General features: G+C 37.9%; 2 protein-coding genes across 7 annotated transcripts; one reads left to right on the forward strand and one right to left on the reverse strand.

Annotated features, from left to right (window-relative positions):
• The first annotated feature begins 1,563 nt into the window (after positions 1–1,563).
• On the forward strand, positions 1,564–6,304 carry LOC120003096 (ATPase GET3B-like). 4 transcript variants are annotated; one of them, XM_038852006.1, is made up of 13 exons: positions 1,672–1,813; positions 2,073–2,194; positions 2,464–2,675; positions 2,793–2,855; positions 2,963–3,073; positions 3,501–3,575; positions 3,708–3,776; positions 3,854–3,919; positions 4,162–4,236; positions 4,333–4,431; positions 5,169–5,303; positions 5,736–5,904; positions 5,991–6,304. In XM_038852006.1, the coding sequence occupies exons 3-12, from the start codon at positions 2,511–2,513 to the stop codon at positions 5,871–5,873; spliced, it is 996 nt and encodes a 331-aa protein (XP_038707934.1). In that variant the 5' UTR covers positions 1,672–1,813; positions 2,073–2,194; positions 2,464–2,510; the 3' UTR covers positions 5,874–5,904; positions 5,991–6,304. The 4 variants fall into 4 exon arrangements, 3 of the variants coding, with proteins under 3 accessions (XP_038707933.1, XP_038707935.1, XP_038707934.1); XM_038852005.1 differs by lacking the exon at positions 2,073–2,194 and having other exon boundaries at positions 1,564–1,813; XR_005469255.1 differs by lacking the exons at positions 2,073–2,194; positions 5,736–5,904; positions 5,991–6,304 and adding an exon at positions 4,615–4,730 and having other exon boundaries at positions 1,564–1,813; positions 4,333–4,488; positions 5,169–5,304.
• Positions 6,305–6,385: 81 nt separating this feature from the next.
• Positions 6,386–13,382, reverse strand: LOC120003095 (ABC transporter G family member 28-like). Of its 3 annotated transcripts, XM_038852004.1 has the most exons (14): positions 12,843–13,382; positions 12,648–12,724; positions 12,041–12,313; positions 11,660–11,723; positions 11,421–11,567; positions 11,190–11,224; positions 10,759–10,832; positions 9,294–10,210; positions 8,707–9,003; positions 8,034–8,522; positions 7,638–7,786; positions 7,196–7,485; positions 6,946–7,079; positions 6,386–6,855 (listed from the first exon to the last, which is right to left on the reverse strand). In XM_038852004.1, exons 1-14 carry the CDS (start codon positions 13,079–13,081, stop codon positions 6,699–6,701), a joined length of 3,342 nt encoding a protein of 1,113 aa, XP_038707932.1. In that variant the 5' UTR covers positions 13,082–13,382; the 3' UTR covers positions 6,386–6,698. The 3 variants fall into 3 exon arrangements, with proteins under 3 accessions (XP_038707932.1, XP_038707931.1, XP_038707929.1); XM_038852003.1 differs by having other exon boundaries at positions 6,386–7,079; positions 12,059–12,313; XM_038852001.1 differs by having other exon boundaries at positions 6,386–7,079.
• Positions 13,383–14,290: the final 908 nt, after the last annotated feature.

The following is a 14,290-nucleotide window of genomic DNA, read 5'->3' on the forward strand; positions in this document are numbered from 1 at the left end:
CGAGACTTGTGCGGGGTGGGAATAGGGCAAATAATCTCAACCAATTTACGGGACAGGGCGAGGACTAGTTTGCCTCCCAACTTGCCCCGCACCTGATCCGCACCTCGTCCCGTAACCCGACCCGCTATACATGTATATATATATATATAAAATAATTATATATGTATATATATACATATTCCACATGCGTAAGATAATTTTATTTTTAGATCTCATTTTAATAGTAATGATTTTTTTAATACAATATATTAGATTATTGTGTTTATTCAATCAAGAAAACATTAAGTAGCTTAGTTGGTATGTGTACTGATCATATATGTGAGTGGAACGGGGGTTAAATATTGCTCCAACACGCTGGGTGAGGCGGGTATGGGGCACACCAGTGGAGATGAGGGGCGGGGGCGCGCCCCATTGCCATCCTAATCTGAAGTTGATTAATGTTGGCCCAGTTCTCATTTTTTTTTCTTTTTTTCCCTCACATTTTGATTGCGACGGTACAAGATTCATGGCAGGTCAAGTCGCTTCACTGGGCCCAGGTCTAGGCCCATCTAATTTTTCATCGGGACTATTCAAAACGAAAGAAAAGACTCATACGGTCTCCATCAACACTTAATTGCGAATTTGGGATCCAAGATTTTGAACTTTCCACATATTTTCCACAAAATCTTTAATATTCGGTTCATAACTTTCACATCAAATTATCTAAACATGACTCTTTCTATAAAAACCTTCAATTTTATCTAGATAAAGAAGATGTATTCTATCATAACATGTTCTCGTCACGAAAAATTACGCAGCACCGATGAATACATGAGATATTATTTATAAAAGAGCGCCGTTAATAGTAAAAAAAACACCTCCCTATGAACATGAATATTGATTACCTACATTTAGAGATAAATTTTTTTTGTCACTCTCGGCTCTCTTTTCAAATTAATTGATATTAATATAATAACAAAGGAAAGATAAAGAAATATTATTTTTAATGAAGTATAAAATATGATAAGTAATGTTGGTTGGATATGAAAATTTTAAAATATAAAACAGTCACATTTTATCTATATTTTAAATAATGAATCGCGCGGAATGGTATATCGTTAAAGAGAAAACCAGAACTTGGAATGTAATTAGGGTCCAAGAGCTACTACACTGTATCCACTAGCAGTATAGGGTTTAGTCATTTTTAATGTTATGGGCCTTCGTAGCTAATGAGAGGCTTCAGTGCCCTAACGTTTCCACCAAAAGACAATAATACCTAAAAGTCACAATGGGCCGAGCTGAGCTGGCCTGTTACATACGCAAAGGCACAATTTGTAAAACCCCTGCCCGAAGGCGGTTTGGAAATTACTGAACGGATATAACGAGCTGGGGCCGAGCTCAATCATAAAACCCTAAGCAAGACCACTTGCCGGCCCGTTTCATAAGCGAAGCCCAATCCTGAAAACATTTTCCTAAGACGGTTCGGAATTACTTTTGCCTTGTCAGGGCCTGGGGCCCGGGCCCAATAGTCTATGAAAGTGAAACCCTAACCAAGACCGCTCTTTACCCCCGACGGTTGTCTACATGTCTGTTACCAAAAACAGCGGGGCGCTTTTTTGTTTTCCCCACTCTCTCTAGTCTATTTTACACTATTCATCGTCGCTTCTTCCCATTCAAACAATCTCTGCACTGAAGAATTCCATAGCTATGGCGGCTGTGTTCCGTCGCTTTTCAAATACGAACCAAAAGTACCCTCTCCTTTGTACACTAACTACAAATTTCACTTCTCTTTCGACTCCAATCAATAGAAAATATATTAAAGCTCCTTTTCAAGGTGAGCCCGTTTTGTCGTCCATCCTTCACTCTCTTTCTTCTGAATGCATCGTCAAGCGTTTAAGTTTGTGGAAATTCCAATCTAAGGAATTCGAATTCAATGGTTTTTTGATTCTTACTGTCATGGATTGCTCTAGTGAAAATATTATAGGTGTGAAAACTTAGTCAATATGGAAAATATTTTCATGCAATAAAATCTTTTGTGCCATTTAATTTAGTCTTTTAAGGATTTCTACGTTTTGGGCTTCTGAACCTTGTAGTGGATCACTGAAGAGGAGTGCTGCAATAACAGACTCAAACTGCATTATACAGTTGTCTGCCATTCACCGGTTACTGTACAAGTAATGATATCTATGGTACTTTGACGGGTAAAAATTACCAGGTCTAATTGATATCTTCTGCTACTAGGTTATGACCTTAAGTACAATTTGATATTTATTCACTTACTATAGAGTGATCCTCTTGGTCCAGAGGCTTGATGACAGTGTAACTGTGTAAGGTTTATTATGAATTTTATAGCAAGCCAACTATGATATGCTGGGGCCGAGTCCCAGGATCTTGCAATATAATTGATTCTTTCTGCAAGTCTATTGAAATTTTTTTCAAGCTGCAAGTTATATTAGTGTAATTGTAATGAATGTTTCACTATAGTTAGAGGCGAAACAACTACTCCTGAAGTTGTTGCTGGGTTTGATGAGATGGCAGCTGGAAACAAGCGGAAGTATTACATGTTAGGTGGGAAGGGAGGTGTTGGAAAAACAAGCTGTGCTGCTTCCCTTGCTTTAAAATTTGCTAATAATGGCCACCCAACCATAGTAGTCTCAACTGATCCTGCTCACTCCTTAAGTGATTCTTTTGCGCAGGTATGAAATTTCATTTCCTTCTCTATCTCCGATTATGGAGCTTCTCTTTCTTTTTTTCCTGGTTTGTTAATTTAATTGGCTAAATTTTGATATGATACATGCATCAACCATCTCCAGGACTTGTCAGGAGGGAGGCTTGTTCCTGTTGAAGGAGTGGAGTCCCCTCTCTTTGCTCTTGAGGTTTTTAATCAAACATAGCATATGTGAAAAATGATTTTTCCATATAGGGTCTGTTATTTCATATCAACTTTCTTTGACATGTATATATAACACCTAAAATTTGACAGATAAATCCAGATAAAGCCAAAGAAGATTTCCGCAATAGGATTCAAAAGAGAGGTGGTAGTGGTGTCAAGGACATCATGGATGGCATGGGTCTTGGAATGCTTGCTGGCCAGGTGAGCATGTGCTTTTACTTATCTAGTACTGTCTTATCAATGTATGTTTATCCAAGTATTCAAGTTATTTCTGGGCATCGTGAAATTATCGTCCTTACTACCTCTTTCTGTTTATTTTGTATGTCCTCGAGAAGCTATATGGGCTGTTTTGATGTCGTCTTGTAGCTCTAGTAATAAAGGCATGGTCAGTCGCATAGAGAAACTGAATTTAGAGATCGAGTCAGTTCTCATTTCTTGATTACTAATCAGCCACTATGATTGAAGATCCAAAGAAGAGAATGAACAGGTCATTTAAGTAAAATAGGCACAAAAGCTCTTAGAAACTTGCAGAACTGTTTATGGATACTTGGGATTGATTTTTGAAAAAGTCCGAAACTTCCCATGGTAGAGTAATGGTTCCTCATGCTTATACCTTTTCTTCTTGTAGTTGGAGCAACTTAAACTGGAAGAGTTGCTGGACACTCCTCCGCCTGGCCTAGATGAAGCTTTAGCAGTTTCCAAGGCATGTGTTGTCTACTTGTCTTCTATTAACTTGTAAATAGTTTTATCACTTCTCTTTCTGAGATTTTTTTGAACTGTTATTTTTCTTTACTAAAAGATGATGCAGCCTTTCTGACTGGACACCGCTTTTCAGGTTATGCAATTTGTTGATTCACAAGAATATAGTAAATTTTCACGCATAGTGCTTGATACAGCACCAACGGTCAGTGAATCTACAAGTTCACTTCGAAGCTAGCATACTACATGGTTAGCCACTTATATAGAAATATTGGTATATAGGGTCATACACTTCGGCTTCTATCCCTACCTGATTTCCTGGATGGATCTATTGGCAAAATGATGAAGGTATGATTCTGAAACCTTGGATGGCATTGAGGGTTTCAATCATTCATATACAAATGTGTGTGCAAGAGAGATTTTAATGGGTCCAAAGCTGGTTGAGTGCCCTGTTTTCTAGCTCCATGTGCAACATTTTAGTCACACTGGGCTTCTTTTTCTAGCTTTAGCTATTGCCCATTATATGCTTTCTCTTTACCATGTGCTGGATATCTATTACATATTTTCATTTCCTTTATTACATAATCTAGCTGAAGAAGAAATTAGCTTCGGCCACTTCAGCCATCAAGTCTGTCTTTGGGAAAGAAGTACCACAGCAGGATACTGTGAGCTTACTAGAGTAGTGGTTTTTACCTCGTCCTTTTTTCTTAAATTTCTTTTGTTGTGTCTAGAACCTAAAATGTTTGTCTTCTAATATGTAGTCCACAGAACTGGAGCAACTGAAGGAGAGGATGGCCAAAGTCCGAGACCTTTTCCATAACCCGGATACAACTGAGTTTGTTGTAGTTACAATTCCTACGGTACGTTGGTACGCCTCAGCGTACACTTTTATATGGACCCATGGTGTCTATATTATGGTAATGAAATGCATAATTTTTGACCTAGTTGGGTTGTTGATCCTAATCAGTCTTTCCAAGTAGTATGTTTCCTTATAGGCTTTCTTGTTTCCCTGCTTTGTTTCTTTCATCGTCCAATGAGAACAGGGGAATTTGAACCCTTGACCTGAGGGCTGGGTGACGAGAAGGGTGCTCTTCCAGTTTCAAGGGAGATGTTTTGCCATGTCAAAAAATGTTGCAATCCATGCCTACGCTGAGACTGGGTAATTGTAAATGTGCATTACCTAAAACTTGTGTGGCTATGGAGAGTAATGAGTTGAGGCAGCCTTATTGTGACACAACTAGGAGCTTTATACAATATTTTGTAACTACAAGTTTCTAAAACTTTTAGCTGGAATTTTCACACTTCTGTACCATAAATCTGGTACAATACTTCTAATAACATTTATATTCTATGTTGTCACTTGAGATCGGCTTCTTAAACTGGAAACATTTCATAACTGCTTTGCTTGTTGTCACCTCCGTGATTTTTCAAAATACTTGATTGAATCTTTGTCAGCTAGAAAGCATATGATGAAACAAGCACACAAATTCTGCTAACAAAAGGCTTTCTACAATGGAGCGTAGTTTGCTAATCATGTTTTAAGGGCTATAGACTATAGTTATATTTCACGATTTTGTGGTTATTCATGCTTATGAAGGTTATGGCAATAAGTGAGTCATCAAGGTTGCATGCGTCATTGAGGAAAGAAAGTGTTCCAGTTCAGAGGCTTATTGTTAATCAGGTTCTACCGCCCTCTGGGTCGGATTGCAAATTTTGTGCTGTGAGGAGAAAGGTATAGCTAATGGGAAATCTTTTGAATGTTTTTTATGTCTTTGATGACTCAATGTCTTGTTTAGACTTTCTGAACTTATATATAGGACAGCATAACATTTTCATTAGGTTGCCCAATATCGTTTCAGTTTAATTTGATGTTCCTATGACCTTGTGGGCATTCTGACTGCAAATTATCATTTTACTCTTGTTTCTTTGAATAGACCAAGGACTTGAGTGCAAATCATTTTCGTAACTGCTTTCAAGAAAACCCTTTATACCCTTGAGTTTTTTTATTCAATCTTTGAAGTGATGTCTCGGTACACAATTTTGTCATGCATAAGCCATAATTTACATTGTTGTTGTGGTCCATGATTTGCCGGAAAACTTTAACCCTAATGATCCTAAAAACTGCTTAAAGAATGGCTTTAACAAGCAGCTTTAAATATTGCAGGATCAGATGCGTGCCCTTAATATGATCCGGAATGATCCAGAACTTGGAGGTTTGAAATTAATCCAGTCACCCCTCATTGAGATGGAGATAAGAGGTGTTCCTGCCCTTAAATTTATGGGGGACATGGTTTGGAGATGATTTCTTTGCTAATTTGTTCATGAATGATTAGGTAACCTACCTCATCTTTGAAATTTTCTTATTTTCTAAGAATTTCAGGGTTTTTTTTATGATCTCATATATCGTGCATATTATCAGGCATATAAGACTCGCAACGTTGGAAGGTGGATGATAAGCAAAAGGTGAGTCAGAGGGAACACTTTCAAGCTATGGCTTCTAGAATAAAAGAAAACGCATACTGGATTATTATGTCGAACATGCTTTCGTTCTCTGAGATTTAGATTTCAGAAGCAGGCATCAATACTAGAGATGTGCCTGGCTATGAATCAGTGCTGCAACAGTTAATTTTTCTCAGCTGGTGAATTCGAAAACCCTGCTTATGGGTGTGAATGGGGGATATTGCCGCTGGCTATGTAGCCTGAGCATTGGTCATTGAAGATCTCATCTTTATACCTTCTACATTGCTTTTTTAGTTGGGTGTCTTGGTGCCATTTCCCTGAGCTTTCTTTTTCAAAAATGAGAGAGAGAGAGAAGAAGAGGCAGTTTTGGCTAAATTTCTCCATGTGAGCTACACAAAATTGTTTTGTCAAAGAAGAAATCTTCTATGCACTACGGTAGAACATCTACCTCATACGTAACCAACTGTGCAGCCATCCTTTCCAGGTCTACTTCAATGCATCTGAATACGGTCATTCCTGAGACTGAGAGCTCCTCTATTATATTTGAATGTCATATCGACTTTTTCATGGTTGTGTTGAAGGCCGTATGAGTTAACCCTAGAAGCACGAGGATTTTGTTGGATCTTTAAATATGGTAAAAGAAGAATGGAGAAAAGCAAGTCTACATCTACTTCTTTTGGAAGGTCACCATTACGATGAAGGCAACAATACGACTGGCTAAACCAGTGAGGAGAAGGAAGACTAAGGAACGACTGTAATGACTCAGATCATATCCATTTGTCATAAGCGAACCGCATCTTGTGATGATCCACACTCCTGAATATCTGCGAGTAATAGAGTAAATCAACATGACAAAACTCAGTAAACATAAATTGGGAAAAAGCAGCACATAGAGAGGAAAAGTTTCGGCAAACCTTTTTGCATTTGATACAACAAATGCCTCCAAGGCCCACTTAGTGTAGCACAAGTTGGATATATTCTCCACAATTTTGCTGTTTTCGGTATGAGTGGCTATCAGAGTCAAAACGACCGGAAGAAGCACTGACCACTGCATTAAAAAAGAGAATAGTTCTCAATGTGTTATGTATTGTGAATGTGTGTGTGTATGCAGTCAACAACTTTCTGTGGCTTATGAGTTTTTGAATTGGTAGTTCCAGCGCTCACCAGTTGGGCTGGACCAGGTTCAAAGAAAAGGGCCAATGCGTATGCTATTCCTGTCACGCAGTACACCAGGCAGACTAAAACAATATAATTATCTCCGACTGATGATCTTGGATTATTGAAGAAATAGAACATCGAGAGATACACCAAGGGCTTGATAATTGTATTGAAATGGTCAACTGTATCTTTTGAAAGGAAGTAAGCCATGGAACTCATCCCAGAACCACTTTCTCTCCAGTAGTGTAGCTTGTCCATAGAAAATGATCTCAATGCCGCAATCTTGCATAGGAGAGCTGAAAGTTAATTAAAAAAAAATGGACGGGTGAGAATTTGGCACTTGCAGAAATATACACACCAAGCGTTCAATACAATACATTAGCAGATTCGAGGGAGTGAATGCACATGACAAATTGAACATCCGAGACTTTTGAAGATTTTAACTTACAAACTGCAATGACAGTGTAGGTATAACCAACTGCCCCAAAAGTTTCGTCGCTCACTTTAGCCAGTGTTCCTAAGCAGATTCCAGCCAGCAATAAAATCAAATAATCTACAGCTTGTGTCCTTGCTTCTCGTAGTCGCTGTTTACCAACCCTGGAGAGACGACAGTTTCAGAACAAATCAAGCCTGAATAATTTAAATAAAACAAACTAAATGGCAGTCCTTGAGCAGCAACAAAAAATGAAGTTTTACCAAGAGAGTCCTAATTTTATCAGTTTCCAAATACATCCATACTACCCAATACAAGTAACTTTTGATCATGTGAAGGGAATGCATCTAGAAAGTGATTGGGAGAGTAACAATCATTTAGCACAGTCTGAAAGATGAGATCCAAACTCACCTTCCAATGAAGTATTTGTATTGCTGAAAGACGCCAGGGACTTTCCGATCAGATAAGTCACCTGATTTTAGGAAATTATGCTGTAAAGTATCTTTCTTCATCTCAACATTACACTTCACATCCTGCCAAAAATCTCCAGCAAAAGACTGTCCATCTCCACCATTAACTGAACCTCCTCCATGAGCAGAGTTTTCACTGGCGGATGCTGCCAATCCATCAGCACTCTGTAACATGTCCATGGGAACTGGATAACCATTGTGTAGCATCCACCTAATTGGAAGTTGCTTGTAAGTAACGCCCGTGCTTGTGTTTGGTTTTAATATTCCTTCCAAAATGTCTATGAAATAATCTGGTGGATTAACACGATCTGGAACATTAATCCCGAGGCCAGTAAAATACTCTTCGACTTTTTTCACAGGTCCATGATATACTGTGAGACCACCCTTGGCTAGAAGGATTAAATCATCAAACATCCTGAACAAAGTGTAGCTGAGAGAGGAAAAAGAATTTATCACTTCATGATCATTGTAATCTTATGCAGGCGTGGATAATATTATGTTTGCCTAAAGATCTTTTGTTACATAGAATTGGAGGGATGCACAATTTAGATAAAGATGAATGAAAAGATATCATAGAAAATGAGGATTCTTACTATTTTAAAGAGTAATTTTACCTCGGTTGGTGGACAACCATGCAAATGTTCACTCCTTCAAGAGCTTCACGTCGAAGAGCTCTTAATAATAATTGGGAAGATGAACTATCCAAGCCAGATGTGGGTTCATCTAAAATCAGAAGTGAAGGTTCCATGACCATTTCCAGCCCAACATTTACACGTTTTCTCTGACCTCCTGAGATTCCTCGCTTTTCTATGGTCCCGACAAGACAATCCCGCACTGGCTGCAAGCCCAATGACTCAATGACTCTTTCAACAACCAGAACCTTTTCCGGTTTCGGCAAATCAGCTTCGAGTCTGCAACAATTTGATATCAGATAAGAAATGTGTAAGAAAGATAGGGAGAGGGGGGGGGGGGGGATCGCAACTCGACATTGTGACTTCAGGAGATCTAGTATATGTGTACATATATATATATATATATATATTTTTTTTTTTTATGTGTGCCACACATACATTTGCTTATGTGTGCATATGAGAGAAAAGTAAAAGAATCTAGAAGATAGATTAGATATGAAGAAAAGTGCACTGCGGTAACTAAAAAGAATGATTGAACCATCAGTGGTGCCTGATAAAGTGAGGCATACCTGCATCTTGCACTGAACCAGAGATTCTCCTCCACTGTCAAGTTTCCATGCACAATGTCATCTTGGGGGACAAAACCAATGATTCTTTTGTAGGATTGAATAGGTTCCATCTTCCCATTTACAAGAACCATACCGGACATGGTGCATCCAGCTGCTTTTCCAGTCAAAGCGGAAAGAAACGTTGTTTTACCAGCCCCAGATGGGCCCATGACGGCAGAAACTCGGCCAGGCATCAGTTTCCCAGTCACACATCTTAGCAAATGTTTGTTCTTCCCTTTCAAAGTGAGGGTTAAATCCTTGAAAGCAACCTCAACCATAAGCCTCTTTCTAATTTCAATATCATTAGCCATTGAGATTACTCCAGAGAAGGTTAAGTTTTTATTCTGCTCCTGCAAAGCTTTTTCCCTTTCAATTTGGCCATATGCATACCTGAACATTTGGCTTTGAGTATGCAACTGCTTACCCCTAGGTGCATTCTTTTTATAGTTTTTATCTCCTATCTCCAGATTGAACCCTTCATGACCCTCAGGATCGCTCTCAATTTCATGCAACATTTGTGTGAGGTTGCTCTTTTCCTTTTTCTTCCCTTTAGTTGCAGCAGATGACTGCCCTGTAAAACCCAATGGATTAGGAGGTAAGGCAGCATCTGATCCAGGTTTAGCTTGAGCCAGACCTCTCAGCTGGTCCGGTTGCCTTTGAGATTTCCTGCGAGAAAATGTACGTGATAACTGTGTTTGTAGTCCAATTGCATGCTTCTTAGCAATGTCTTTAGCAGATTTCCACTTCTCACGAGCTTGTGCAGTTTCTCTCACACTTTGAACTGCCTTTTCCCTGGTTTTCGCTTGTCTTCTCTCTCGAGTTGCGAGAACTTGGTCAGAGCAGTTATATATAATGATAAGCACAAAACTTAATCCAGCCTACAATGAATGATAAAAATCAGGTTAGACATATTGTATTCACATGATTACAAGTTTAGAGTATACAGAAGAACAATGGACTTGTTGAGGCCAACCCAGTTTATTGGAGTGGTTGATAAAATGATTTAATCAAGAATTGCCACCCGCAGAAAAGAGTGTCCATCATTTTTTTTCCTTTACATTATACACGTAAAAAAGAAAATAAGCAAAGTTATTTTTACATAAGATTCTGGAAGCATTGCGATGGATGCATTGCAATCAAGTTCAGGTCCATCTGGGTTAACCCAAGTACCTGTTCAATGTGGAGCAATATTGGCACCTGTATGCATTCTAGCAGCAAAAATTTTTGCTAAGAAAATCAAACACTTGTATTTGCTATATATACTTGAGCACAAATCAAACGATACTGAAGCAAAATAAATAATTCACAACCAAAAGCTCTTAAGAAATCAGGTAAGCATGGATGAACTTAGAAATTCACTGTGATGGAAATATCATAGAGGCCCTAATCTTTCATCATTTCAAGAATTAGAAGGCAATCCACTCACAAAAAGTAAGACGCCGTATGCAGTGATGTTCTGATTTTCCGATTTTAGCTCACATGTGGCCAACCGAAAGCAACCTGCATGTTCAATGGTAAATGTTATACTGAAACCAACGAGGCAAAGGAAATTACATTCAAATGTCATATAGATTTTCTAGACAAGTGTAGTCATGCCAAGTGCAAAAGTATGTTCCCAACTTGAATAATATACACGCACATGAGAACATAAAAAAATGGTCCTAAGTTAATTAAATGCGTGATTGTTAGTACTTAGATAAAACGCATTTAGAAACGCGATTTCCATTGTCCTAAATTCATTTCAAAAAGGCCGTGAAGGTTGTATTAGAAGAATAAAACAGTCTCTGAGGTCTATAAAGAAGAGATAAATCGTAGTGGCATTGTCCTAAATTCATTTAAAGAGGCTGTGAAACTTACTTTGTTGAGAAATAGAACCTGTCCTGCAAAAATGCCTGAAATATTATAAATGAAAACAAAAGTTATTAGTGACAAAGAAGAGAGAAAAAGATGACCACAACATTTTTTAGAGTTAAAAAACTTTATATATAACTAAGCTGAGCTATTGATAGCTAAATTTAAAACACAAACGAAATAGTGCCTTGCAATGCTATAGACAACAGCAGGAAGTTCCGGGATAGTTCTCAATACCCACTACTGCAAGGAATTTTCTGGACTGTAGATGGACAATATGATCCAGCTGAACAGAATAATTCACTACTACTCTCTATATCAGCCCAAACATCAGCTCCCCCACAGGTATGGTTTGGCTGTCCAGGAGGAAGTTGGTAATGGTATCTGCATGATATTTCTGTTGATAATTATTAATGCAAGCTAAAGCAGAAGAAACTACAGATGAACAAGGAATATCGGAAAAATAATAAACTTACGGGTCACATATGCCTGTTGTTTTATTTAGTTTTGCAAGTGGGCAGAAAGCACCCAATGGGCAAGCTTCATGCATTAAAAAAGAAAAGAAAAGAAGAGATTGTTAGGATTTGAGTCCAAAATATTTCTTAGAGATGACAGAAAAAGGAAACAACATCAGAAACTTTTGTAACCAAGTACGACCATTTGACAACCAATCCTACATTTGGTCAGACTGCATAGCATGATTCAAAATTCAAAAGAGCTCATAGGAATGGTACAATACTCCCAATTGAAAAACCAATCCATAATTACAAAAAGGCTATTCAGCAAGTGACTATACTAAACAATGAAACGTCATTCGTAATCACAATATCATCATTTGCAGGTTTTCAAGTTCTTACGGATCATGCAAGTAATACCATGAGGGCAGAAGAAACCCTCACAACAAGGTGCACAACTAGCAGTTCTAATAGGCATATCCTTTGAGTTTTTGAGATCTACTTTCTGACCACCAGCACTGCATGCCCATCCTGGCTCACATCCAGATACCCAAGAGCTCAAATTACAGTTCTTGTTAGGTTTCAAATAATTGGCTCTCTTTGATCCTCTTTCATAGAAACTAGAGAAGTAGAACTTTATTTCTGCCGCTGTGCACAGACGCTGTGACATATCTCCTATTGAATCACCAGAAAACAAAAATCAGATGTATGATTCATGTGCAGTCAGCAAGTAATTTAGCAGAAGTAGCATGATTTTTGACCACTTTTATTTTAGAACCCATGAACAAGAGAAATACACACTAGAATGCATTTCTGTCAACAATTTGGTCAATATGGATCTCATTACATAGTTTACTTGATTACTTCTGAACTAGTAAGTTCTAAAATGTTCAACACCATTGTGCACTTAAATTGATCCCAACAGCATATCCGTATTATGCCCCAATCCCAGGCCAATGACGTAATTGATTGTTGCCTTTGAAGCAGATATCGAGCCATTGCATGTTACCTTTGGTCTTTTTGGCGCAATTGGACAAGAACGCAGTATTTTTGGAGAAATTGAATGCTGCATCCCAATCTGCATCCCTGACAACCAAAACAAAAGAAGCCATAATGGACTCCAATTATTCGATAAAAGCTCAGCCAAAATACAAACAAGCATAACACAACAAACCAAAACAAAGCTGATAAAAGAGTGACATACACATCCTCTATGCAAAACCTAAACTGCTCTTTGATGTCATCTTTAAAGACGGAGGTCATATTAGAAATGCTTTTAAAAAACAATTCCGAGAAGATCTGTGCGGCGGCTGGATTGTTACTATAGCTGCTGCCATCTTGACACGCAGCCGGCCGTGGTAAACTCAGAACAATCATGAACAGTACGAAAACAGAGAGAAAACAAACGCGATCATCCGCATTAACGTTCTCTCTGCTGCTCATCGCTATCTCCAACAACAAAAAACCTAAAAAAAAAATTATTCTCCCTTATAATTCAGTCGAATAGTACATGTGTTCTTGAGGTGAAATGGGTTGTGTAATTGCAAAGGATCGAAATGACAAGCGCGTCGATGTGCGATTGATTGAAGAGACATTGAGAAGAAGGTTAGGGTCTAGAATAGGAGAGAGAGGTTGTGTGTATTGCTCGGAGGAAGAAACGGCGGGGAGAGAGAATTGCCGAAGTAAGAGGAAGCTTATTGATGGCGCCTCTCAGGGGATTTAGGCCGTTGTACATATGCGGCTACGCAACCGTCGCGTGCGTGTGTTAAGAAAATTACTATTCTGTGCACATAATGTAGATAATATTACAAGTAATCCCTGACTTTTTGCTGACGTGTTGTTTGGTTTTCCGTAAATATGCATCTACGCCTCACAAATTTTGTCTGGTTGCATAAACATCCCTGAATAAATTTTGCCAATTAAATTAAATTTCATAGATTTTGTTGCATGTTACCTTTTCCTTAAGGGAAAAGAAGAAGAAGATGGTCATGTCTGCCTTGTACAACCCACCGGACTTGTGTTAGTTAATTAGATTATTAACTTTTCATATTTAAATTTCTCCTGATCTATTTGTAAAATATAAACTTATATTAGAATTTAAGATATTGATTATTATTTTAATAATTAAAAATGTAATGACATACAAAAAGAAACTTTAAACCATCAATTGATAAAGCTCTAATAGTCATAATACATTATCCATGAGTAATGCATTAAATATAAAATGATCATTGACATACGAAAAATGCACTTTAAACCATCAATTGATAAAACTTTGATAGTCGTAATACATTATCCATGAGTAATGCATCGAATATAAAATGATCACTGTAGAAGAATAAAATCTCCTCTATAAAAATCAACTAGGGAAGGACCAATAATACTAGACAACTATGAATATTTTATTATAAGTGAGATCGACCAGCCAGGGCGATCCTCCTGATTTTATGACACAAAATCAACTATTAAGTATTAACGATTATTAGTGGATCAATCTTTGAAATCAAGGAAGATATCCATGATATAAAAAAACACATTATATAAATCTGAATAAGAGAAAAGGTAAAGGGATGATATTTGATTACCAAAATTAAACCACCTGAGATAGTAGACTGACTTGATTGTCGGAGTATGCTTGGCCATTACCACGAA

The sequence above is a fragment of the Tripterygium wilfordii genome, chromosome 7 (assembly GCF_013401445.1).
Source record: "Tripterygium wilfordii isolate XIE 37 chromosome 7, ASM1340144v1, whole genome shotgun sequence".
Taxonomy (NCBI): Eukaryota; Viridiplantae; Streptophyta; class Magnoliopsida; order Celastrales; family Celastraceae; genus Tripterygium; species Tripterygium wilfordii.